The sequence below is a fragment of the Rattus rattus genome, chromosome 8 (assembly GCF_011064425.1).
Source record: "Rattus rattus isolate New Zealand chromosome 8, Rrattus_CSIRO_v1, whole genome shotgun sequence".
Lineage (NCBI taxonomy): Eukaryota > Metazoa > Chordata > Mammalia > Rodentia > Muridae > Rattus > Rattus rattus.
In genome coordinates this window covers 49,103,559-49,131,140 of record NC_046161.1, presented here as the reverse complement: position 1 = coordinate 49,131,140, position 27,582 = coordinate 49,103,559, and the positions used below count along the sequence as shown (strand labels likewise).

The 27,582-nt window shown below is 48.9% G+C and overlaps 1 protein-coding gene across 1 annotated transcript; it reads left to right on the top strand.

Annotated features, from left to right (window-relative positions):
* The first annotated feature begins 6,493 nt into the window (after positions 1–6,493).
* Positions 6,494–25,382, top strand: Chrnb4 (cholinergic receptor nicotinic beta 4 subunit). The gene is made up of 6 exons (XM_032910891.1): positions 6,494–6,812; positions 11,350–11,498; positions 18,925–18,969; positions 19,073–19,182; positions 19,787–20,777; positions 25,213–25,382. The coding sequence occupies exons 1-6, from the start codon at positions 6,761–6,763 to the stop codon at positions 25,351–25,353; spliced, it is 1,488 nt and encodes a 495-aa protein (XP_032766782.1). The 5' UTR covers positions 6,494–6,760; the 3' UTR covers positions 25,354–25,382.
* Positions 25,383–27,582: the final 2,200 nt, after the last annotated feature.

Sequence of the window (27,582 nt, the reverse complement as noted above, 5' to 3'; positions counted from 1 at the left end):
GCCAGGACATCAACCTTTCTGTTTGGCTATGGAAAACCTCACAGCCTACAGCTACAGCTGGGGTCAGGCCAGGCCAGCCAGGCACCAGGCAAAGGGGGAGAGAGCCAGTTCGTCTCTGGGGCACCATTACGCTAGGGACTTTTTCAGAAAAGTGTTTTAACTCACAAAATATTTCAAATACATATAAATCTGTAGAAACCACATAACCAACCCATGAGTCCTACCATCTAGTCTATCAGCATTTATATGTTTGCCTCAGGTCTTGTTTTATGAAGCAAAGCATTCCAAATAGAAATAGAACCTCTCCCTAGGCTACCCCCCACTTCCTGGTGAATATACGGCAGTCATAGAGTCCTGTTACTTACATGGCTATGTTGATGAAGACATTTCTTTCAGAGGCTAGGGATTAACTTGGTTGGTAGAGTGCTGGCCTAACTTGCCTGCAGCCCTGGTGTCTTAGTTAGGCTGTTATTGCTGTAAAGAGACACCATGACTGAGGCAACTCTTACAAAGGAAAAATTTAATTGGGGCTGGTTTACAGGTTCAGAGGTTCAGTCCATTATCATCATGGTGGGGAGCACGGCAGCATGCAGGCAGACACGGTGCAGGAGCAGCTGAGAGTTCTACATCTTGATTCACAGGCAGCAGAAGGGGGACTGTGTGCCACACTGGGCAGAGTTTCTTGAGCATAGGAGCCCTCAAAGCCTGCCTCCATGGTGACACACTTCCTCCAGCAAGGCCACACCCCTGCAACAAGGCCACACCTCCTAAGGGTGCCACTCTATGAGCAAGCATTTATACACTTGAGTCTATGGAGACCATTTCTATCCAAACCACCACACCTGGGTACTTTCCCTAGCATGGCACAAACCGCACATGATGGGGCTACCTGTAACCCAGCTCTTGAGATGTAGATGCAAGAGGATCAGAAATTCCTCATTCTCAGTTACATAGTATGTTCCAGGTCAGCCTCAGAGTCATGAGACCCTTTCTATAAGTTAGATAGATGGATAGATAGACAGATAGATGGATGGATGGATGGGTGGGTGGGTGGATGGATGGATGGATGGATGGATGGATGGGTGGGTGGGTGGATGGATGGATGGATAGATAGATAGATAGATAGATAGATAGACAGACAGACAGACAGACAGACAGACAGACAGACAGACAGATTGATGAATAGAGGTTGCTTATTATTTTGTAAGGACAAAGTTCCTATGTTAAGTCTCCAGCCCCAAAATGATGGTATAAATCTCTATTGGTGGCTGGATTACTGAGTAGAGCCCTTGTGCGGCTAGAGCTCTCGTGAAAAGGGATGGAGAAGAGTCTGTTCTTTTTCCTGCTTTCCATTACATGGGGATCCAAGTAATTCTCCTGAGCTGGGAGGGGTCCCTCACCAAGAGGCAACCAGACTGGCACCCTAACCTTAGGGAAGGGCTAGCCTGGAATATGCAATGTCCCTGCCTTACCTAGACTTTGTGTAATTTTGTTTGTGCCCCGGCCCGTTTTTATTTCTCGGGGATTTGATGATTAGTCTGTCGTGTGCCATGAGAAATCCTGTGGGGATTCATGCAGAAATTCAGTTGACTATGTAGATGAATTTGCTGAGATGTGATCAATTGTAACATGGAATCTTTTCATTCAGAATGTGTATGGGATAAATTTCCATCTGTCAGTCTCTGTATAATTTTTATATTGTCTTAATTCTTTAATGCTACTGTAACAAAATGTCCAAGACTGGGTAATTTATAGACAGGAATTTATTTTCTCAAAGCTATGGAGAACTCAACCACAGATCTACAGGGCCACAGTCTCAACAGGCTTGGTGTCAGGTGAGGGGCAGTCTCTGCTTCAAAGACCGTACCCGGAATGTGGTGGGCCACAGGGTGGAATGGACAGAATCATCCCACCTTTACAAAGTGCCTGTCCCATCTGCCCTCCCAACCTCCTTTCTAAAACGCTCACATCTTAATTCTCACACTGGGGATCAAGCTTCAGTACATGAATTTGGGGAGCACATCCAGACTATAGGGATATTGTTCGTGAAAGAAGTGGCATATTTTGTCTAAATGTATTCTCAGGTTTTCATTGTTACTATAAATAGGACCTGTTTCTTTTCTGTCGTACTTTCTAGTCTTCTGTTTTGCTTCGGAGACAGAGCCTCATGTATCCAGAGTGTAGTGCCATATTGGATTTGGGCCTGGCCGCTTTGTAACTGCATGGCCACAGTAAAAGTCATGGGATTGTTGGACAGAGGCCTCTCCCATGTATTTACGGCACAGGAAGAAAAGACCAAGTAGTAAACACCCGGTGTCTCCACTGCATGACCTCTGCTGAGCCCGGCTGATGCATGTGGAACCGACACACCTGGACCACACCTGGGTGGTGGTCAATTTACTTCTGCCTTTTACTTCCTCAGCCTTTATCCCTGAGATTTAGGCTGGTCTTCTCGGATTTCTCCCTAATTAATTCAGGTCTCGTAGTCGGTCTTTTGTTACCGAAGTCACGAGCCAGGTAGTCACGAGCCAGGGTTTCCCACTGTACTTCCCAGTTATTTTCTACCTGGAGACTTGGGTATATAAGTGGTAAATAAAGCTACAGGAGTCTCTCACTATTCCTCCTCACTCTCACTCTTCTTCCTCACTCACTCTTCCTTCCTTCCTCTCTCTCTCTTCCTCTCCTCTCTCTCTCTCTCTCTCTCTCTCTCTCTCTCTCTCTCTCTCTCCTCTCTTCCTCTCTTCCTCTCCTGGCTTGACACGATAACCTGTGTGTGTGTGTATGTGTGTTTCTTTCATCCCGTAGGCTTTCGCCCGATTCTCGGTACCAGGTCGGTGCTGGCGCCGACACCAGAGCTGCCTTCAAACTTACCATGCACACAAGGACAACCTTTGACTTCTGATCCTCCTGCCTTCCCCTCCAGGGTTAGCATCACAGACATGCGCCATCGAGCCAAGTCTGTGCATCGCTGTGGATCTAGCCCCGCACCTTATGCGTGTTAGCAAGTGCTCTTCCCACAGAGCTGTGCCCTGGGCCCTCTACTATGTTTTCAAATGTTATTGCAAGTGTACAGGAATACTGGTCACTTTTAAAAAAGATTTCTTTGTATCTGGATGTGTGGATATGCACATGCGTGATCTTGGAATACGTTGCTGGATCCCCTGGAACTGGAGTTACAGGCAGTGGTGAGCTGCCTGGTGTGGGTGCTGAGAATTGAACTCTGGACTTTTGCAAAAGCAGCAAGGGCTCTTAACTACTAAGTCACCTCTCCAGCCCCCTGTGGGAGACAAATCGTTTTTAGTTCGATCTTCAATACAGCAACCTTGCTAACTCTCTCACTAGTCCTAATAATTTATCTATTCGATAATTTCTCTCTTGGACTTTCTACAGAGCAATCGCATTGTCTGCAAACATGGGTAGTTTTTCCTCTTCCATTTTTAAAATTTATGATCTTTATCTGCTTCTATTATAGGTTGGGTCATATAAATTGCTGATTTGGGGAGCTTGTGACCTAAAAAAAAAGGCAATTTCATTTAGTTTAACTCTACACATTTCCTAGGATCTCCAGAGCTAAATAAAAACAGTGATGGATGGAAGGTCGCCTACGTCTGACTCGGATGGAAATTGCTGTAAAGTTTTTCCTTTTACCATAGTGCAGGTTTATTGAGTTAAGGGCGTGGTGTGCTAAGGGTTATGTTGGATGCATATTTAATTAGTTACAGTTGCATATTGCATTAATGAATTACCTGACCGGATTGGTCCTTGTGTTCTTGGGAGAAAGCCCATGTTTCTATGATACATTATTTTTCCTGTGTGCACTGCTGTGCTTGACTTGGTATTATTTTATTTATAATTTTAGAATCTGTGTTCATAATAGACAATAACAGCTAACATTTATTAAGCTTTATGTGTTCCGGGCCTATTAGGCAGCATTAAGGTACTTTCCGTGACTTATTTCCTTTCTTCCTCAGAAGGCCTGAGGAGGCTAGTTCCTCTTTTTAAATATGAGGGAAGGAAGGAAGGAAGGAAGGAAGGAAGGAAGGACAGGGAGAAGAAAATCACTTCTTCAAGATTGTTCAGGAGATCAGTTATCAGACTCAGGAGGCCCCATAGTCCCCTGGGTTAGAGACCCATTAGGTAGACTGCTCTGTGGTGCACTTTTCTTAAATATCCCGGTTCCAGCTTAATGCCAAGGTTATGCTATTCCCTAAAACAGTTGTTCTCAACTTGTGAGTCATGGCTCCTTTGGGGGTCAAATGCTCCTTTCACAGAGCTCACCTAAGACCATCAGAAAACACAGATATTTACACTATGATTCATAACAGTAGCAAAATTACAGTTAGCAAGTAGCAACAAAAATAGTTTTATGATTGGGGGGGGGTCACCATGAGGAACTGAATTAAAGGGCTGAAGTATTAGGAAGGTTGAGAACCACTGGCCTAGAAAGTAACTGGATAGCTCTTTCCCTTTTTCTCATATTTTAAAAGAAATCTGTGTCTGGAGAGATGGCTTAGTGTGTATGAGCACTCGCCGTCCAAGCATGAAGACCCGGATCTGAATCTTCAGTAGCTGTAAACATTTGGGTGTGGTCACATGATCCTGTATCCTCAACCCTGGGGAGCTTGCTGGCTACCAGCCAACTCCAGGTGCAGTGAGAGACCCTGTCTCAAAGGAATGCAGTAGAGCGTTCATAGAGCAGAGCCTGAGAGTCTCCTCTGGCTTACACGTTGGTGCATGGCAGCACGTGCATGTAACTGCACACACGTGTCTGCATGCACCTCACGGGAGCACTGACTCTTTTTCGGGTTTCTGCAGAAATATTTTGTCTGGAGTGAACTCACTGGTTTTCATTTTATTGTCTGTCTGGTTGCTTAATCTATTTGCAGTTCTTGGCTTGTAGGCACATTTTTATTTCTTTTTTTTTCTTTTCTTTTTTTTGGAGCTGGGGACTGAACCCAGGGCCTTGTGCTTGCTAGGCAAGCGCTCTACTACTGAGCTAAATCCCCAACCCCATATTTTGATGTTTTAAATCTGAGATTTATAAGAGAACTACAAGTACCATATAAAGAACTTCATGTCTTTAAAAAAAATTACAAGTTTGTTTTTTGTTTTTGTTTTGCTTTGTTTTTGAACTAATAAATTGGAAATCAGTTACTGAATCACATGTGTAAGAAGTCCTACGACGGTACAATGGATGCTTCCTGACTAGAGGGCTTTAACTTTTTAAGAAGGTTTACCTTTTGTGCCTTTTAAACGTTTTGTATTGGTATGTAGTAATTCTTTTTAAAATGGGTTTGAGCTAGGTACATGCCTTTAATTCCAATACTCAGGAGGCAGAGGCAGGGGGAACTCTGGGAATTTGAGGTTAGCCTATCCTACAGAGCAAGTTCCAGGAGAGCCAGGGCTACATAGTGAGACCCTATCTTCTAAATAAATAAATAAATAAATAAATGTTCACTACGAGATTGTCATACTATGTATATAATATGCTCTGGTGACCACACCCTCCCAATTAATCTCTTTTGTCTCCTTCCCCTCACTTCTGGTTCTTTTTCTTTCTCCAGAATCCTCAATATGCTCTCTTTCTCTCTCACTGCCTCTACCTACCCCCATCCTGTGGCCTATCAGAGATAACACAACGTACCTTAGACAGCCAGGACTACAAACAACTATCAGCAAGCAAGTTCTCCCTGCCCCCAACCCCAGCATCCTCTCAAGGATGGGATGCTCTCTGGCTCTAACCAAAGGTCTGCTAGTTCCCTTATATGCAAAAGGACCGACCACTGCCCTTAGCTTCCAAGGCCCCACGGGTCACAGGCTTCGGCTTTCTACATCTCTATCCTGTTTGGGTTCAGGTAGAAGGTGAACATGTTTTCAGTCCTGTTATGTCTATGGGTTCACTTTATGAATCAGACCTGTTATTGTTAGTTTAAAGAGCAGAAGATGCTCTCAGACCTAACTCTTCGGAACCGTCATCGACTTTTGTGCTTGCTAGTTTTTATTTGTTTTTTTGTTTTTTGTTTTTGTTTTTAAACCCCTGTGCCAACATGTCAGATTATAGCAAAAAGACATTGGAGAAAGCGACTGGACCTCTGTCTTTTTTTAGGTCCAGTGGTCGTCCCTCCTCCAGGTCAAGCTCTGTTCACTTTGCCCCTGAAGCTGCTGGGTGCCTCTTGGGCCCTAGAGAGAGAAGGTGCAGGGCTGGGTTAACCAGCCTCCCCACCTGAGAGGCCCTCTTGACTGGAGTTTGGGATCCCCTTCTGGCACTGTCACCGACCTGTTTAGTGTTCTCCTTTAAATCTAGATTCTGAAACTTAGTGTGGGCCACCTAGGAGTGGGGAGGTTGCTGTTTGCTCCTTTCGGCCACTTAAGCTGCCTCGGGTGAACTAAGAGGGTGAAGGGGATGCAGCCTGACCTCTCAGACCCTCCCCTACCCTGTAACTCCACCCCTTCCCCAGTTCCCAAGACGAATGAGGCAGGAGCTAGTCCACCCTCCCGAATGCAACGCACTACCCGGCTCCTGAGTGTGGGAAAGTCTCGGGACGATCAGCTATAGCCACAGGTTCCCCCAGACACACCCTGCTCTGGGTCTACCCCAAACTCCGGTTCAGTCCTCTGAGTGGGCGGGACCCACAGAAGCGTCCCAGGTGGGGAGCACGGGCTCCATCCGGTCCTAGTGCCGCCAGGCACAGACTGCCAACCGGGACATACGCTCACTCGCGGTTCCAGTGTAGAGTGACTGGCTGCCACCCGGCTGGCCATGAGGGGTACGCCCCTGCTCCTCGTCTCTCTGTTCTCTCTGCTTCAGGACGGTGAGTTCTTTTTAGAGAAGGTGGGAGGGACAAGGGTCGCAGAGTGGGCGGAGTGGCCGGACCAGCTGGGGAGTGGGCGGGGCAAGCTATGGGGTGACTGGCTGGCTTGGGTGGGTGGCCCGTGAGGTTTGGGGTCTCTGCTACCTTCTTCCATGCTGCCAGGTCACCGTCGGTGACAAGTGTCTTCAAGATGTTTGGAGAGAGAAAGGTCACCACGACACTACCGTTCCATATATGGGAAGTATTTTTGCACTTTGGGAGCGGGTCTCCCAGATATCACATATATGGCAGGCACTGGCATAGCTGGTCCCCTAACCCTGCTTAGCTGAGGGCAGGCTGATGAACTGGGGTCTGCAACTCAACAAACTTACCATTGACGCTCAAGAGACTCACTCAGCTCTCCTCCCCAGGTTCATTCAGACATAGTGAGGGCTTCTTCCAGACTCAGCTTCCTCCCCCCCGTAAATTCCAAAGTCCTTTGTAGCTTCTACCCCCACCCAAGCTGTGTGTGCACCAGCTTGTCCTTTGGGCTCCAGTGGACCCAGAGAACCAAGGCTGCATCTTCGTCCCACAAAGACCACCTCTAGAAGATACTAGAATTGGGAGCGGTGGGACATTCAAGGTCACCTCCTCTAATCAACATTGGCAGAGTATGCATTATGGCTTTGGGTCGCTGCTGGGTGCCCCTATTCCATTACCTCCTCTCAATCTCCCTGTCTGTTCCATGGCAACAATTCGCCTTCCTGTCATCTGGCAAACACTTGCAGTATTTCCAAAGAATGGTTCCACTAGGCTGTCTGCACCTTCCTCTACAGACTCCTGAACCCCAGCCTAGGTTCAGGGTATCTGAACCTCTGGAAGTGGAATCTGGGGATCTGCTTTTATATAGCCAGGTGATTCCTGCCTGTGATTGGAGAAGCACTGATAGCATTTGGTGAGTTCCTTCTTAGACAGTGTTCTGAGTTTCTAGGATGCTCACAGCTACCCCTTAGTGAGCACATGTCTGCATCTCACAGGCCTGTCCTCTACTGTGCACAAGCCCTCACCTGTCAAACCCTGCCCTTCAGATACACACTTGCCAGTGAGATTCTGTTAACCATTGCATCCCTAGACAGTAAGCTAGCTTTCCATTTCTAGATTGGATACGCTTTCTCAAGACTGGACACACACACGCAGACATCCATAATTCCTCTATGGTCTCCTATCAGATTCTTAACCTTTCTCCCTTTCTTCAAGGGAAAATCTCCAAAGGCAAGACCTTGTGCAGTGGTCAATGGGGCGCTAGTTTTTCATCAGCAACATTGTATCATGATGCCCTCTAGTGGCAGCTTCTCTGTTTAACTGTATAAAAGTTTGATTTAGTGAAAGCCCTAGGGAGCCAGTGGTGAACCTCTGACCTGTTACTTGCCTTTTGGATCTGACAGGCTCTGGAAAGCATTAGTAGTAGATGGTAAAGCCTACATGTGCTCTTGGGGCTCCCCTCCACTTTGGAGGTGAAAAGAGTGGGTGCATTTCAGTTACAACAGTCCTGCTGGTCATTTCACATCTCTGCCCCATCCACAGAACATTCTAACAAGAACAGATACAAGTGATAGCCCCAGAGGGCAACCTCCCTCAGGGTCGATTTAGCAGGGCCATTAAACAAGTACAGGGGGCAGGGAGGGCTTCTGTCTTAAAGAAACCCCTGGCTCTAGCTTTGTCTGACTTGCTAGGACCTAAATGGTCTAAGGCAACCTTCCCAATGCTGCAACGCTCTAACACAGTTCCTCATGTTGTGGTGAGTCCCAACCATAAAATTATTTCATTGCTACTTCACAACTGCAATTTTGCTGTTATGAATTGTAGTATAAATATCTAATATACAGGATATCTAATATGTGACCCCTTAAGGAGTTGTGACTCAAAGATTGAGAACTGGTTTAGGGGAATTCTGAAGTCCAGATTTGGTCTGTGAGATGGAGAGAGTCCCTTAAGTCAGCTAAATGTTAAAGAGGACAAGCTGAAGGTGACACAGCTCAGTACCCCAAGTGGGCTCAGAGCTCAAGCACGAGGCCCCCCCTTCCCACCAGCCGGGCAGCCTCGAACCTCTAGTCCAGCCAGACTAGCATCCTGGGACAGCAGAGATAGATCCACCCACCCTCCCCTGGAATTTCAGGGTGGGAGGCTGGGTGCTGCGGAGCCTACCCCAGTGCCGCCACAGGCTGCCAGGCAGACCTTTGACAAAGTTAGATTCATCTCTGTGAAATGAGAGGTCAGCTTGAATAAACAAAGAAATGTGAAAGGAACCTAGATTTATTCTTTGGCTACAGATAGGCCCCAAGGGTATTTAAGCCGGTGGCTTCTGGAGAGGGAATTTGGGATGCGAGGAGCCATGCTTAGAGTCAGTCAGTCCACCCATCTGCTGGCCAACCCTCCCACTCTCCCCCCAGCCCAGCGTGGGGGAGGGGCGGCAGGCAGCAGGTGTGCCTGGAGCATCTTTCCCAAGGCACTAAATATTGCATCTGTTCTAGATAGGCAGCCAGTTGGAAAGTGCATGGAGTAGGCGGGGTAGCGGCTGCTCTCCATGAACATGTGGCCAGCCCAGCACCCACCCAGAAGTCTACTTCACCTTTCCCAGACTGGGGCGATTCATATTCTAAGTACTCAGCTCCATCCAGAGAGGAGGGGGCTAGGTAAGATGTGAAGGTTCCTTAGGAAAGGTATGACCGGACTCGTGGGCTTGGTAAGATTGTCAGCCCTCACCAGCATCCCTACCCCAGCCTTCTCTCCAGCCTTCTCCTCGTTTAGCCTGCTACCTGCTCTCCTTCCCTGACATGTTCCTTCTGACCATCCTCATCCATTTTTCTGCTCCTGGGTATCCTGTTCATGGGCCCTTGACCTTCCTTCGGATCTCCTTCATGTCCTATCCTCCACTCTCCACAGTCTTCTTAATGACATCACAGTACACAATCCAGTCCTTAAACTTCCCCCTTCCCATCATTCCCAACACAAGGGACAGGTGAAACAAAGACCCAGAGACCACTTGGCAAGGAATCCAGGGTGTACAGGAGGGACAGATCTTGGGCTGGGAGTGCTCAGAGGGACGATGGCTGTCCAGGGCTCCCTGCGAGACGCTGTGCTGGAGCTGGTCCTCAATGTGGCTTAGAGCCAAGAACTCTGTCTTACCAGAAACCAGCTGCCAGCTGGACTACTCCATCTGATGTCTCAAAGAGACCTTGTGTTCTGGAGGTCAAAGTCTGGGTCCAAGAAAGCCTCCCCTAGAGTAACCCTGATTCCTTATTTCCTTATCTTATTTTGTGTGTGTTGTGCATGTGTATGGTATGGCAGACACATATGGGTGTCTTTCCTTGAGCACTTTATTTTTTCAGATGGGCTCTCTCAGTGTACCTTAAGCTCACTAGTTTGGGTTAGGGTGGCCAGCCAGTATCATTCAGGGTATTGCCTGTCTCTGCCCACCCCACGAGGCCATGAAGGTTTGTTTGTAGGTGTTGTGGGGATCCAAGCTCAGACCCTCCTGCTTGCGAGGCTGACACAAGCCCAGTTCTAGCTACAAGCCACTATTTCAGGACATGTCCCTGGTAGAGGTGCCCATGAGCCTCCCCCACGGACCAGGAACTGCTCCTGGGCTTTTGCGGTTATCCTCAGCACACAGCAGGGCGCCTGGCACAAACCACATTCCGACACTGCTCAGCAGGTGGGCTGGGAGCAATCCTGGTGAAAGAAAGAGTATGCTGCAGACCCGGAAGTGAGATGGGAAAGAGGCAAGCAATGTGTATGGCCAGAAGAGTCTGGGGTTAGTCGAGGTGGGAAAGTGAGAGAAATGTATAAGGTGAGAAAGATAAGCCATCGTTGAGGGCAAAAGACCTGGACTGCCAAACCAAAGCATTACTAGTGAAGCTGCCTTCAGATCGGAGGGGCTGTGGGTGGGGCTATCACAAAGTGCTCTGCGGGGAGGACTACCTGGCTCTGGATGAGTAGCTGGGGCGGGTGGGAGTGGACAGATCAGGGAGGCTGCTGGGACCAGGCAGGAGAGGTACAGGAAAGCTTAGCTAAAGGGTGGAGATGGGAGGACAAACTAGAGGCATTGGGAAGTAGAGCAGATAGGTCTCAGTGGCCTGGGGACGTTGGGGATGGGGTAGAAGTAAAGAACAGATGCCCAAGGTTGGAACAGGATGTTACAGCATGGAACAGCATTTGCTGCCAGGAAGAACATGAGGAAGATGTCTGTCCCAGAGGAAAGAATGACACAGGCAGGCCTGTTGGCACCCCCCACCCCCACATAACCCCCCTCCTGCTCCACACCCCCCCACAGCTAACACCCAGGATGTCCCACAGCCCCACCCACCCCTGCACAGTCCCCCCCCATCCCCCACACAACCCCACCTCCACACAACCTCACCTCCTCAGTCTCCCATCCTCCCCCACCCCGACCCCCAGCCCCAGGGCTACTGCACTCTGCTTCTCACAGCCCACCTCTTCGATGCAGTGGGGTTCTTCGGGACAAGGGCCCAGCAGGTCTGACTGTGCGATTTCCCAGGGGACTGCCGCCTGGCCAACGCAGAGGAGAAGCTGATGGATGACCTCCTGAACAAAACCCGTTACAACAACCTGATCCGCCCAGCCACCAGCTCCTCTCAGCTCATCTCCATCCGCCTGGAGCTATCACTGTCCCAGCTCATCAGTGTGGTAGGTGCCTGGGCAACTGTGGCCTGAGGCTTAGGAGAAGAGGCAGGGCTTTTTCCAGTGGCCCCTTAGGGCCTCCGGGAGAGAAGTGGATGGCTGTGCAGGGTGCAGGGCTGGGAGTTAAGTGACTGGCATGTTACTTCTGACCTTGCCGAATGGGTAACACTCCAGACTGCTAGTCTTTTCTTCTACTATTTCTTAAAACTTATATTGATACATACATTTGATGGACACATAGTAATTTTTTTTTGTGGAATGCACTGTGACATTACACTCTACACTCGTGTGTAGAAATCATGTCAGGGTCAGTGGCATGCCCTGATGTCAGACATGTATTATCCTTTGTTTTAGGGCATTCAAAATTCTCTCTATTGCTATTTTGAGATAAGTTAATTATTATCAACCACTGGTGCCAGCTGCTATCCAGCTCCACCCTGTGCCCATCTCTCATTCCTCCTCCTGGCCCAGCCTTTTGTAAACAAATGTTCTCCACTACTTTCAGACAAGCAGGCCTTCCCCCCATGTCTTAACAATTTATCTAAACTGTGAGGGTGCTGATCATGCTTCCAGGTTAGGATTCTTCGATCCAAAAGGAGTGTTAGCTGTGCCTATACACATGCTGTTCTCTCTGTACCTCTGATTCATAGTTGGAACCATCTGAAAACCCATGCTCTCACGGCATTTAGTAATGGAACATTGAACTGAGAGTGGCTACAACAAAAAGGGCCATCTATCATGTCACATGACCAGGAGCAGGTCAGTGCTTGCAGGGCTGCCTCACTCAATAATTCAATGGTGTCAGGACTCTAGGGCATGGCCAGAGATGCAAATGGCTGTGGGAAATCTTTTGGATTCCTTGGATTCCTTTTGGAACAACAATGAAACTCTCTCAGAGTCCCGCCCTCTTGATAAACACTGCAGGCATCCTCTGGACCCCTTGTGGCCTCTTGCAGCTGGGTCTCCAACAGTCACAGCTCCCAGCATGCTCAGAGACAGCCTCCATATCAGTTTGGTAGAGGAAACAGGAACCAGGCCAGGAGAAATGATGGGTACAGAGCCTCAGGCCTGTGCATGAAGGTGTGGGGAGGAGGGTCCCGACATTACGTGTTCCAAACTGGATAGGAGGCAGTATGGAATTTCTTCCCTCATTCCCCACAGCTGTCTCAGCGTGGGGTTGCCTGAAGGAAATGCCATCCCTTTTAAACCTTCCCATGTCCCAACGAAATGGTTAGAACCCCTGCCCCTGGAAACCACTCAGAAGAAGCGATCACATGGGAGCTGTGTCCAGCCATCAAGTGCAAGCTGAGGGAGCTGGGCCTCCTTTCGACAGTGTCACCTTCTCTCCACAGCCCTGTGAGCCCTACAGGCTCAGCTCCTCCCAATTTACTGCTCAAGAAGGGTTTGCCCAAATTGCAGCTGCCTCTGTCCCCTAGGAGCCGGGAGAGGCACACAGCCCTGCCTCTGCCCTTTCCCTGCCATGGAAAGCTGAAAGCAACGGGGGTTCTGACCAGGCCAAGCCAAGACTACTGTCTGAGCATCCCCAACCTGCAAAGGCCTTGTACTTAATCAGCAAGCCAGCTGCCTGCTCTGGCAGGGGTGGACAGGCAGGCAGCTCTGGCCACACACTGCCAGACACAGGCTGTCCCTGCCAGATCTGAGCTGTGGAGCCTGTGGAGCAATAGAGGCTTCCAAAAAGAGGAGAACATAGCCTGCAGCTTCCCTTCTGCAAGTGCCCCTATGGGCTGTCATAGTCCCAAAGGCAAAAACGTTGGCTTCTATGGAGAGGGTTCCTTTCTGGTTCGGGGGAAGATATTTGATTTTGAGGAGTGAGCGTTAAGGGTATAGCCAGTTTAAAGATGGGATGTCTAGGGAATAGACTGGGAATTGGTGCTGGAGGAGAAAAGCAGACTTCCCCATTCTTCTCTTTGAGGAGTGACATCCAAGGTCATTGTTCTGTGATAGCTAGCGTTCTGTCACACTCAGCCGCCATTAGTGGAGTGGAGAAAAGTAAGAGGTAGAAGACAGGCACAGGAGAAATTTCTGGAAGACAGAAAAGCCCCTTATCTTTTTATTTATTCTTGTTTTTGTTGTAGAGGCAGGGTTTCTCTGTGTAGTTCTTGGCTGTCCTGGAACTCACTCTTGTAGACCAGGCTGGCCTCGGACTCTGAGGTCTGCCTGCTTTTGCCTCCTGAGTATTGGGATTAAAGATGTACAACACCACTGCCCAGCTATAATCTCCCAGATCTTAAAATGAAGAGGAAGGAGACAGCTCAGTGGACAAAGCTCTTTTCCATATCCCATGAGGACCAGACGATGGGTCTCCAGAGTCCACTTAAAAATCTAGGCAGACGTGGTGTCCATCTGCAAGCCAAGGACTCAGGAAGCAGAGACGGGGTCCCCAGGGCAGGCTGGCTCTGTAGAGCAGCTGGCACCAGTGAGTTCCAGGAGTAGAGAGCAACTGAAGACGACACCTGACTTCAGTTTTGAAGCCTTGCACACACAGCTGTGCATCTGTGCACCCACACACCTACACACAAAACCAGAGCAAACCTGCGTTTGTGAGAACTGGTCAGGCAGGACACCTGGCTCCAGGAACCGCGCACTGTGGAAACCAGGAGTCCACATAAAACAGTGTCTTATTAGAGACAGGGTCTGGCTATGCAGTCCTACCTGTTCTTTAACTCAAGAGCCTCCTGCCTCGGCTCTGCAGATGCTGGGATTATAGACATGTACTAGCATGTCTTGCTTAAAAACATGTTTAAAAGATAAATCGAGGCTTTCAGCTTTCACTGATGGCATAGATGCTGGAAGATTAGCTTTTCTGGGGAACAATTAGAAGGGCTGGACAAAATGCTGGAGGTCAGGGAGGGTGATTGGAGCTTCAGCCGGGAAGCAACCAGCCAGGCTCCGGGAGGCGACCCTGATAGCCCGTGGTACTTTTTTTCTACACTTGATGGCTGGCCAACAGCATCTGCCCAAGAAGCTAAGACCTGGGACAGAGAGTGGCAGCTGCAGAGCTGGGAAGTTGGCTGGTGCCGGGGCCATTACAGGGCAGGGAGGATGCTCCACGCAACCTGGGTCTGACCAAGGACCCTGTGGGGCTCCTAGAAGGGTCACCCTAGTACTGAAAAATGAGCGACAACAGTACGTCAGCCCTCACAAAAGCCAGAGTGCTCTCTCCAAACCAGCTCAGCCCCAGACTGGATTAAGATGATCCTCGGCAGTGCCCACCATACCACCTGTGAAGGGCGGTGCAATCAGATGGAACTTAGTAGGCCTGGGGCGGGAGATGGTCCAGTCAGTACAGTGATTGCCACGGGAGCATGAGGACCTCAGTTCAGACCCTCAGCACCCTGCAAGCACTCAGGGCACAGCACGTGCATGTATGAGCATACACACAAATAAATGAATGTGGTAGAAAGTTTTAGACATTTAAGTTTTATGCTGAGTGTATTTTGCCACAGTTCAAAATGAAAAACTTCTTAAAATGAAAATAGTTTTAATTAATATATTCAAGGAAATGATCATGGAAATTTTCTTCAGGGAGCTAGGAATTATTAAAAAGAACCAACGGTCTGATTTCTAGAACTCAAACGTATCGGAACCTTAAAACTCGCTGGAGAAAAAGAAACTTATCGGGTTGGGGATTTGGCTCAGTGGTAGAGCGCTTGCCTAGGAAGTGCAAGGCCCTGGGTTCGGTCCCCAGCTCCGAAAAAAAAGAACCAAAAAAAAAAGAAAAAAAAAAAAAAAACTTATCAGAATGAGACAGCCAACGTACATCGTTCTTCCTACTCTTCCCCGCATAGCAGGGTTGTGGGTATTGTAGTTGGAGCCCAGTGGCCATCCTGAACCACGTAGATGAACCATCTAGTGTGGCAGCCAAGAGAGCTGGAGAGAAGCCAGATGGGCTTGTAGAGCGAACATCCGTGTACGCTCAAAATGTGACTCCTGTGTCACTCTTGTTCTACTGATGTAAGTGCCTGGCTGAATTGCTCCGGGAGGAAACTACCAGGCTAGAATCAGAACACTGGGAATTCGTTAATGAAGAGGAAGCAGAGCTCAAGATACGGTCAAAGAAATAAGGACGGCCGAGAGGGCTGGGGCTCAGGATAGAGGAGCCCAGGGCGGTACAATGTATCTGGGATGAGGCTGGGATGAGGCTGGGGGAGTTACCAATCTAACCCCGTAGAAGAAAGGCAGCCTGAGTAGAGATAAGTCTGAAGAGAAATGGCAGGAACTGTAGAAACTCAATCTTCTTGCAGAAGAAAATAGGTGTGTGTGTGTGTGTGTGTGTGTGTGTGTGTGTGTGTGTGATATGCAGAATGGATTTAGACCAATTAGATTGTGCAATGTCCATGTGTGGGTACTAGCCCGAGTTATGATAATAGGATTAATTTATTAATCTAAAAATATTCATCAGGTGCCCAGCATATCCCTGTTGCTCTATTTTTTTTTTCTCCTCAGGCTCCTTGGATCCTAGAGGGAGGTAGGGACAATATACAAAATTATAGTATCCAGGGGTAAAAGTGCTACAAAGACAGTCAGTATAGGGCGTGTATGGTGGTGAAGGGAGGCAGGGTGCCATTTACTGCAGGAAGGCTGCAGATTTCTCTGATAAGGTAACATTTCTGAGAGGTGAAAAACAGTTAAGTCAGAACTGCGTGAGTTTCCAGGGAAGGGAGCGTGAAACGAAGCAAGCATGACCACAGTGGGGTTTGCAAATGCAGCCTCGGGCATAGCTAAGGCCACAGGCCCGGGGGGGGGGGGTGTTTGCTCTGAGTGAGGTTGGGAAATACTAGACGGTTTACACAGAACCATGGTCTAAGGAAGGACCTCAACCCCAGGACCTGAGATTCTAAAGACAACCAGAATGTGAGCTGTGAAGCTCCTGAGTTGTCCAAGGAACTGAGAGGAGTGGTAACAGAAATGGGGGGAAAGGGGTGATTCTGAGATGTAGGAAATGCATGTGAGAGTGCTTGATAGAGCAGGAAAGGGCGTGTCAGACCCGCCAGGGTCAGCTGTCATCATCATTGTCGTCATTGTCATCCTGGTTGCTGAGTGTGGAATCATGAGCTTTGTCTCTGATGTGCTGGCGTGAAGTGATGTCTGAGTTACCTAATACGGTTTGCACGTCAATGGCCTCCACAGACAGGCTCAGGTGTAAGAATACTTGGTCTCCAGCTGGAGACTTGGGAGAAATCATGGAATGTTTAAATAGTAAGGCCTGGCTGTCAGCAGTAGGTCACTGAGGGTGGTCTCAAGGCTATGGATTTTAGCCTGGCTTCAGTTGTGTTATCCGTCTGCTGCCACGTGACTGGCCACAAGTTTCCACGCCAAAGCCAAAGCCCCAGCTACCTGTATCCCTTGCCATGAGACTGTGACCCAGACCACTCCTTTCTCCCCCCTTAGTCACTTGTCAAGCATTTGGCTGCAGGGATGAACCAAATACTTAATATGGAAATTGAGAATGAGAAATGGGGCCATTGCTAAGGTAAACCTGTCCTGGATGTGCAAGGCCTTGGAACTGAGTCAAACAGGGAAATGGAGGTATATATAGCTAAAGAAATAGGAAAGTCCTAGCATGCTATAATCAGAGTTTAATGGGTCCTTTTGGTAAACTTTAGTTGGGGGTAGGGGGTGACAAGGGAGACAGGAAAAACCTAGGCTCATGAGATTTCAAGAAAGGTATATTCTGGAAAAAAACAAATCTGGTTCTGTTCTACCTGTGCCCTACCAATTTGAATGTAGCTAAATTAAAAGGTAATGGACTAAGTTGCTTGGGGAGAGGAAATATTAAGGCAGTATAACTTTCATGTTTTTGCATGGTTATTACTTATTGCATTTAGCGGACTTTATACTAGAAATTGAAGCCAGGAAAGTATAAAAAAGCATACTTTGGAAAGGAATGTGAATGTGGCTAGAGTTGAGGATGGAGGGGGTCGCAGACAAACTGGCTATAGCTACTAAAACAGGTTGGTGTGATTTAAGAGAAACCAGGCATTGTGCTCTGGGATAAAAGGAGAGGTGCCCTGAGAGGAACAAGACTCTCCCCACCCCCATTCCCCCACCCCCACCCCAGTACTGAAGCCTCAGTGAGTGAGAGGGCCTGAGCTAAAAGAGTTGCTGCCAGGGTTTCCAACACAAATCTACCACCGCTGGGAGTGTCTTCTCAGGCTCAGCCATGAGGGTAGAGAGCAGCTGTGTTAGAAGGGGAGCTTCTCAAACTGGCTCAGCTTGAGAATTTGGCGTTTTCCACTTGCTTCTGGTTTGTCAGATGTGGAAGACGCAGGAGGACCAGGGTTGTGGAACCTCTTTCAAGGGTTCAGAAAGCTGCTGCAGCAGACAGTGTATAGCATGACTGGATTCTCTGCAAGGAGTCCCTGAGAAGCCATTGCATGAAACTGGGAAGGCAGATGAAGCCACCAAGGCTCCCACATGGACACAGAGTTACAACATTTGGGGTTTTCCCTGACAGGTTTCAGTCTTGCTCTGATCCAGTCTCTTAAGATTTATTTTTTATTTTGTGCATATGGGTATTTTGCCTTTTTGTTTATATGAGCACCAAATGCCTGCAGCATACCTAGAGGCCAGAAGAGAGAGTGGAATCCTCTGGAACTGGAGTTACAGATAGGTTCCAGTCACCACGTAGGTGCTGGGAACCTCCCCAAGAGCAGCCACTGCTCTCAACCATTGAGCATCGCTCCAGGCTCTCTGGTCCCATGTGCCCCTGCTTTGTTCCTGAATGTCTCGCACATTGCGAATGTTTGTGACATTCTACATCAGAAGTAACTTCTCTTTTGACTTTACAGGGACTCACTGTTAAGAGAATGTCTGGAATCTTAGAAAAGACTTCAGACTTTTACAGTGTTGGAACCATAAGACTATGCAGCCTTTGGAAGTTGCATTAAATGTATCATTGCACCATAAGATGGCCAGGAGCCCGTGGGGACCAGGGACAAAGTATTGTAGTGTAAATATGGAATGTCCTCCGCTGGTTCGTTCCTTTAAACACGTGTTCCACAGTAGGCTGCACTGAGAAACAGTGAAACCTTTCGGAGATGAGGAAACGCCATTGTGAGCAGGCTTGTGGGTCGTAGCCTCGTCCCAGTTCTAGCTCAAGTCTGTCCCTGCTTTCCACAGTCCCCTACAGTATGACCAGGTATAAGCTCCACATGGAGGCTGGAGCTCTAACTGCCATGCCACCCTCACTGTGAAACTGGGAGCTAAAACCAATCCCTTGTATCCTGAGTGGTTCTTTGTCATATGTGGTCACAGCATTACAAGAAGTAACTAATATACCACCAAAGAGATATTTAGGTGATAACTGGGTCATACAGCCCTGGGGCTCTAAGCCTTTCTGTGATAAAGGACAGCCCATTGGTGAGGTCCCTCCTTCCAAAAGAACTGACACCCCCATTTCCCTCCCCAGAATGAGCGAGAACAGATCATGACCACCAGCATCTGGCTGAAACAGGTAAGTACATTGGAGGGTCCCCAGCCCTGGTGATGTTTCCTCTGGGTTTGCTCTTTGGTGACAGTGAACCTACAGGTGACAATGGCCCTGCCTGTGTACTTAGGAATGGACTGACTACCGCCTGGCCTGGAATAGCTCCTGCTACGAAGGGGTGAACATTCTGAGGATCCCCGCAAAGCGTGTCTGGTTGCCTGACATCGTGTTGTACAACAAGTGAGTGACAGGTGACCAAAGCCTAGAGTCAGGCCAGGGCAGAAGGTCAGCCTTCAGGGGTGTCCATACCTGAGTGCAACCCCAGCCTTCTTTCTACATTTCCCTCAGACTTCTAGGTCATGGAGCTAGAGAGAGAAGTGATAGAGACAGTCTTCTGAGTGGGAGGGCGGGAAGGGAGGTCCAGAGGCCTGTGCTACTCAACACAGCGAGCACTGGGCTTGCCTTTGGACCCTCAGGCTAGTGCCCTTACTGACCACCTTTGCCTCCCTATTCTGTCTTTTTGTGACTTGGTGGCTTTGGCAGTGTCGGGGGCTGCAACATTGACTTCTGTGTGCAGTTCATGAGAGCAGCTGAGTCAGAAGGATCAGGAACCCAGGAGTTTGAGATCAGTCTAGGCAAAGAGAACAAGAGTGGGGGAGAAAGAATGGGTAGCCAAGGATCAAACAAGACAGGGGTCGATATCTCTTCTCTCCTGCTTAATAGTGTGAGGGGCTTGATGGAGCCCTCCAGCTTCCCCAAGCCTTGCTGTCCAATCTTTCTGAGAACAGGCCGGGCTTCCTCTGTAGATTTGTGATGTTCTCCTCTATGTCCTGCCCTGCCCCAGTGCCGATGGCACCTATGAGGTGTCTGTCTACACCAACGTGATCGTGCGTTCCAACGGCAGCATCCAGTGGCTGCCCCCTGCTATCTACAAGAGTGCCTGCAAGATTGAGGTGAAGCACTTTCCCTTCGACCAGCAGAACTGCACCCTCAAATTCCGCTCCTGGACCTATGACCACACGGAGATTGACATGGTTCTTAAGTCGCCCACGGCCATCATGGACGACTTCACCCCCAGTGGTGAATGGGACATTGTGGCCCTCCCAGGACGGAGGACGGTGAACCCGCAGGACCCCAGCTACGTGGACGTGACCTATGACTTCATCATCAAGCGCAAGCCGCTCTTCTACACCATCAACCTTATCATTCCTTGTGTGCTCATCACCTCGCTGGCTATCCTGGTCTTCTACCTGCCCTCCGACTGTGGGGAGAAGATGACGCTCTGCATCTCTGTGCTGCTGGCACTCACGTTCTTCCTGCTGCTCATCTCCAAGATCGTGCCTCCCACCTCCCTGGACATACCGCTCATTGGCAAGTACCTCTTGTTCACCATGGTGCTGGTCACCTTTTCCATCGTCACCACTGTGTGTGTCCTCAATGTGCACCACCGCTCACCCAGCACTCACACCATGGCATCCTGGGTCAAGGAGTGCTTCCTGCACAAACTGCCCACCTTCCTCTTCATGAAGCGCCCCGGTCTTGAAGTCAGCCTCGTCAGGGTCCCTCATCCCAGCCAGCTGCACTTGGCCACAGCTGATACTGCAGCCACCTCTGCCTTAGGCCCCACCAGCCCATCCAACCTCTATGGGAGTTCCATGTACTTTGTGAACCCTGTCCCTGCCGCTCCTAAGTCTGCAGTCAGCTCCCACACAGCAGGCCTCCCCAGGGATGCCCGTCTGAGGTCCTCCGGGAGGTTCCGGGAAGATCTACAGGAAGCATTAGAGGGTGTCAGCTTCATCGCCCAGCATCTGGAGAGCGATGACCGAGATCAAAGTGTAAGTCACTGCCCTGCCCCCACCACTTAAGGAATCCGCACGGAAATGCTTTAGTGTAGCCTCCTAGGTGAGGAAGAATCAATGATCTTCCTGTGTTGGTCTTGGGTTTCCCAAAGCAGAGTCTGAGATGGGGTTTGGGTTCAGGTAGCTTACTTTGGTGTAACCCTAGGAATCACAATGAGGAGGTGGAGAAGGCAAGATAAGGCAAAAGGTAGGCCGGCTATAGGGTATTAGTGAGCCTACTGCTGTGGGTGCAGCAGCCCCATAGAGACCCCCAAGGAGAAGACTCAGAATAGCCCATTGGATGGAGGCTGGAATATTTATCCTCCAGCTCCCATCCCCCTCCAGTTGACAATAGCCCTCAGATGTGATCTTTCTCGTGCTTCCCCTTATGCCCAGTTGCCAGAGCAAGCACCCTTGGTGCTAGAGAAAACACTGAGGCAGATCAGAGGGGCACTGATTGGAATGAAAGGTTCTCAGTGTATTTGAAGGAGGTTCACCTATCCTTAGAGAGCACAGCCTGGGCTGGGTTGCATGGGGCACCTGCTCCTACTCACTCAGATTTGCAAAGCAGCCCTGTGAGGACTTATAACATTCAGGAGTAGAGAAACATCAGTAAAAGCATTATTTCTACCATGCTAATAAATTACCATGGGTGTGTGTGTGTGACTAGAATTACAGATTTTCTAAAATGAGGTTAAGTTCTCCTTCACAGGAAACCATGAACTCTAGAGTCTGTGCATCTCAAAGAACTCCTCTGAGGAAATTACATGTGTTTCAGCTTCACTGTGTTGCTGTGACAAACCTAGGGCCAGTAGCAACTCCAGAGAGGGAAGAATTTATTTGCCTTATACTTGGAAGTCACAGTCCATCACTAAAGGGATCAGGGCAGAAACTCAAGGCAGGAACTTGAAGCCAGGCCTGCTTGCTATTCCAACAGGATTACCTCTAGCTGGGGAACTCACCACAGCACAGCCAAGAATGACAACAGAAATCTTGGAAAAGGCCGCTTGCTGGCTCACTCACAGACTCAAGCTTAGCTAGCTTTCTTATACATCCCAGGCCACCTGCTCAGGGAATGGTGCTGCCCACAGTGGGCTGGGCTCTCCTACATCAATTTACAATCAAGACAATCTCCCTCACACATGCTCACAATCCAATCTGTTCAAGGTAATCCCTCAGTTGAGACTCTCTTTCCTGGTGATTTTAGTCTGTGTCAAGTTGACAATGAAAAATAACTAGGATTAAGGGTAAGGGCGATTTTACAATGGAGACCTTCCTGGTTAGACTTTCCTATGCATTTCTCTACCCTAAAGAACATTGTCAGATGCATGACAATGTTCCAGTTTTTACCTTGCAACATTGTGTCTTTCCACTTGGCAGCTACATGAACAGAAGAGGATTTCTTCAATTTATTCCAAACAACTGGAGTCTCAGGAGAAAATGCTGGTGTCCATTAGTTAGCACCAACTGAAAAGCACAGGCCACAAAAGTTCCAGAATCACACTGTGAGGAGGAAAGAAGAGAACTGCTAAGAGAAGGAAGACGGAGCCTGCTGCTCAGAGAGTAGCTCCCACCCTGCAGCCTCAGCCTCAGCCTCAGCCTCAGCCTCAGCCTCAGCAGGGGTTTATTAGATTCCTCTTGAGCCTCCCTGACTAGAATTTTAACCAGATCTCTGGGACCTCCTAGGCCCATTGCAGTCAGAAACACAGCTCTGTTTCCTCTTCTCTCTCTTATCTCTTTGTAGCTTAAGCTGGGTTTGAACTCACCACATAGCTGAAGGTGACCTTGACCTTTAAAAAGGAAAGTATCAACTCTTTACTCTTAGAACCGGCCTCATGGTCAACACCATCAGCACTCTGAGCTGCCCCACCCACCATTTTCCTTCTTGTGTGTTTCGACGTTCCTACCGAACCATGAGCTCTCACCTGTTTTTGTTGTCCTTCCCCCCTTCAGCCAAAACACTCGGCAGTGCTAACGGATCTTCCCTTTTCTTCAGACAGTGTTTCATGTAGCCCAGGATGGCCTCAAACTCACTGTGTAGTTGAGGAGGACCTTAAGCTTCTCTTCCTGCCTGTGCCTCCCCAGCTAGCCACCACCTAGCTTTTATTCTGGTACTGGGGATCAAACCTATGGTTTTGTACATGCTAGGCAAAAGCCCTGTCACTGGGGCACTTCCCCAGGACTAACCCTGGACTTCTGTCCTCCTGCCTCCACCTTCCAAATGCTAGAATTACATCTTCGACTCTAGGCAGGATTTCTAGGGGAAGCTTTAGGAACCACTTCTTAAAGTTCCGTGGGTACCTGTGCACATGCAGGTTGAAAAAGTCTCCTGAACCCCTGCTTGAGTACGCCCCTATCCCAAGCTTGGCACTTGCAGGCCTTCTCGGTTAATTACAAGCCCCCAGAGGGAAGGGCCAGGCAGAACTCAGTGGGATTATAACCACCTGTGGTCCCGTCCAGCCAAACTTACATCAGGTGCTCTGGCAGGAGTGGACAAACAGCCCTACCTCCTCCAGGAATCCTGGGAAGTGGCTGTATTTCACAATGGGAAGCAAGGGCCCAGAGACATCCTCTGACTTGTCTGGGGTCACACAGCTGGCCACACAGCTGCAGTCTTTGAGCTCTGAGGCCCCTCTGAGGGTCTTGTCCTGATGGTGATCAGTGACTGGCTAACTGACTTTCCCCGTATGTGGTTAGAGCCTGCTTTCCCTGCCCTGGCAGGCCCACTCCTGAGCCATCCCTGAGCTGTTTCTCACCTGCAGCACCTTTGCCCTCCATGGTGACTAACTGGTCACTGTAAGTAGCTCAAAAACATGAAAAGATGGAAATGTGCTTGACATTAAGGCTGTCACAGTGGATCCCCAACCCTAATATGCAGTGCCTTCCGCATCTTAGGGACAGGAACAATCGGCGTTTGAAGGAGTGGAGGCTGGCCTGGCATAGGATTATCCTGGAGTGTGACACGCTCCATTGATGGGGCCCTGGAAAATTGGGTCGCTGACGTCAGCTTGCCCACGGATGCCTGCATTTCTAACTCTTGAGTCTTTGCGAGACTTCCCAGCTATGGGGTGGGGGAAGGAGGCTGGGATGCTGGCTACATGTCCATGCTGTGGTACCCCAGCAAGCCAGCCGGCTGTATGCTAGGGTCACATCCCGTGATTGGGTCTGAGAAGATAGCATGTGTAAAGCCCGGAGTTGGAATGCCAGAGAGCCAGATGATGAGGCCAGAGGAGGCAGAGTCTTCATTATGGAAAACAGCGATTCTACAGTTCACTGCTGTTTCTGTATTCACTGCTGGGAATAGCATGGACTTGTTTAAACTGCGGGGTTTCCAAATGTTAGGCAAGCTCCTGTCAAGCAGGAGGGCCCTTCTTCTCCCTCTCTGCAGAGCAACCTCAGGCAGAGGGTCTGGAGTTAAAAATGAGAGGAAGGGACCTTGTGATCCCCAAGCCTCAACATGCTTCACCCTTAACCAGATTTGGCTTTAAAAATCACCGCATGTGGTATATTTGGGTCTCTGTTTCTGCATCTATGGATTCAACCGACTGTGGGGAAAACAATGGGTGAAAAAGGTGTCTTCACTAACGTGTACTCCCCTCCCTGCCATTAGTCCCCCAAATACAACCCAATGATCACTCGTATAGCATTTACATTGTGATGGAAACTCACAAAGTCTATAGACATTATAAATATGGGGGGCGGAGGGGAGGGATTTCATGATGTCTTATGTTTTTATTGCTAAGATGAACTCCATGACCAGAACCAACTTGGTCTAGAAAATTTGGCTTACATATCCCGAGTCATAGTTCATCGAGGGGAGCCAAGGTTGGAACTGGAGGCAGGAACTGAAGCAGAAGCCCAGGAGAAACACTGTTGCTCCTCATGGGTGGCTCAGCCTGCTTTCTTATCCAACCCAGGACCGCCTGACCTGGTGGCAACACCCGCAGTGGGCTGGGTCCCCTACATCAATCACTAACCAAGACAATGCCCTTCAAACTTGCCTACAGACTAATATGACAGAGGCGTTTCCTCCGTTGAGATTCCCTCTTCCCAGAGGACTCTAACTTGCATCAAGTTGACCAAAATTAACCAGCATATATGAGTTATATGCAACTATTGCACCATGAGATCTTGAGCAGCATCAAGGGTTGAAGGGTCATAGGGGATCCAGGGGAGCCTAAGGAACATCTGTACAACCCAAGTCCCCGTGGCTTTGCTACTCCCTCCCCCAACCCTGGTCAGGTCAGATGGGGTTGGAGAACACTGCGAGAAGTCCAGTGGAGACCAGCCTGGGATTCAGAACTGCCACATCAATGCCTAGTTCTAACCCTCCATGTTGCCTGTGTAGTGCTGGTCAGCGGGTGAGACTGTGGTTCAGAGGGAGGAGGAACTCCGTGCTTAGCACCGCTAACCAGCCCCTGTTTGTCTGCAGGTCATCGAGGACTGGAAATTCGTCGCGATGGTTGTTGACCGCCTGTTCCTGTGGGTGTTCGTGTTTGTGTGTATTCTGGGCACCATGGGGCTCTTCCTGCCACCCCTTTTTCAGATCCACGCACCCTCCAAGGACTCCTAGGCTACCCAGCGTGTTTTGGGCCCCCGGGTTGTAGTAAGATGATATGAGAAGCCGTGTGGGAAGCTGACTGTTCCATCTAGGCCATAGCTAATGAAGCCCTAGGTAAAGCCATGACTGTTGGCAATCAGCCCATCAAACTAGCCACAGCCACGAGGACAGAGATAGGTGTCTTCCGCTGATCCCTCTGATGCGGTCCAGTAAGTCCCTGAAGGAGGAGGATGAGGCTGCTGAATACCAGCCTGGACTCCTTCCTTCCACGTGCCAGACACCGGAGATAGACAGCCGTGTATCATGCAGTCACACCCCAGCCCACCTTCCCATCCATTTCCTTCCAATTCGCAGCTACCCACTAGATTCCCCCCCCGCCATCTTTCATTTCCATACACTTCCAGATTCTCCTAAGTCAGAACCTTTATATCTTCTCCTGCTACCGTCCAAACCTCACTGTAAACCCCCAAGCTTTTCACGTGGCTGCACTAGCCAGAGCTCTGCTCCAATGCCACTTCCTTGTATAAGCCTTCCCATGATCCTCTGCTCCAGTGTCACTTCCTTGTATAAGCCTTCCCTAGTCATGCATTGCAAAGCAGTGTCTCCCATAACCACATCAAATCTCCAGCTTCCCTGAGTGTTCCCCATCAGTAGCTGCAGCCCTTAGTTGGTGGCACACTAGTCACCAGCACCTTGCCCATAAAAGTGTATGCTCCACAAGGGCTGGGTGTGTGGATTCACATTCACTCCAGAGCTTGGGACCCAGCTCTGCACACAGAAGGTGCAAAATAAATGTTTGTTGAATGAATGGCTCTTGCTCTCCTTCAAACACAAACACACACACACACACACACACACACACACACACACACACACACACACCCTCTGAGTAGCTGTCCCTGGTCCCCACCTGCTTTACACCATGGTTGGTTTGGGCCTTTTTCTTTCACACATTGATCCGTTTCTCTCATAGTACCTACTCCATTGTTGGCTCTCAAGATACTTCTGGAATTAAGGAGTGTTTGTGAATGGCTTTTTAAAAAAAATGTTGCTGTTTTCTTTTTACCCAGCTCCCAAATAATTTTGACTGGACTATTTATTTATTTAGCAAGCTTTAAGGGCACAACAACTGAGCAGGATCATTCTATTTTAATCCTCTAAACTAATCTGGCTACTTCCCAGTCAAAACCCAAGTGATATCTGCATTTTAGTACTGGCTCTCTGGGTTCCAGGTATTTTCTAATGGTATCTCCTGGACTCTCTCCCCAAGTCAAATCTCCACTCATCTCTATCCTGTCCCTTCCCCTGGCTGGGAGGAAGTCCAGCCCTTTTCTCTTCCCTGCTTAGTCACTGACTGATCAGCTTCTTTATTGACCAATCAGGGAACAATTGGGGAGCAATGTTTATATAACATTGAGTCTGGAGATTCTCAGAATAAGGAATGTAGCCAGATACGGGGCACAGAGATCAGCATTTGAATAATACAGGGATAATCTTTACACCGGGTATAGCATCATGCCTACAAAGGAGAATATTTAAATTTTAAAGTTATTATTTTATGTGTATGGATGTTTTGCCTTCATGTATGTGCACCATGTATATGCTGGTACCCCCGGAGGCCAGAAAAGGACACTGGAGCCCCTGGAACTGGAGTTACAGACTTGAGTCACCATGTATGTGGTGGGAATCAAACCTGAGTCCTCCAGAAGAGCAGCCAGTGCTCTTGACTGCTGAGTCTCCAGCCCCTGAAGGAGAATATTTTAAAGTGTTTTGTTTTTAGAATTAATCTACAATAAAGCTGACTTCTTTAAATTTTAACATTTGTATACATTTGTATAACCATCATTGACACCAGGACAAAGATGTGTCACTCAAACTCTGTGCTACCCTGTATAGCCCCAGCCCCTGCACTCTTAGCCCTGGCCACCCTTACCTTGTCTTTACTGCTGTAGTTCAGTATCCTCGAGCCTGCTGCTTAGATGGAATCCTTCAGGGGGTAACTGTTAGATACTGGCTTCTTTCTGCTGGGTCTTTAAAAACAACTTCATTGGGCCAGCAAGATGACTCAGACGCTCAAGCCTGGAGACCCAAATCTCATCCCTGGAATCCTTATAAAGGCACAAGGAAAGGATTGACTACACAAAGTTGTCCTCAGACTTCCATGTGTGCGCATGCCCACACACACACTTCATGCTCTCACACGCATGTGTGCACACACACTAAACAAAAATCTTCTCAAAA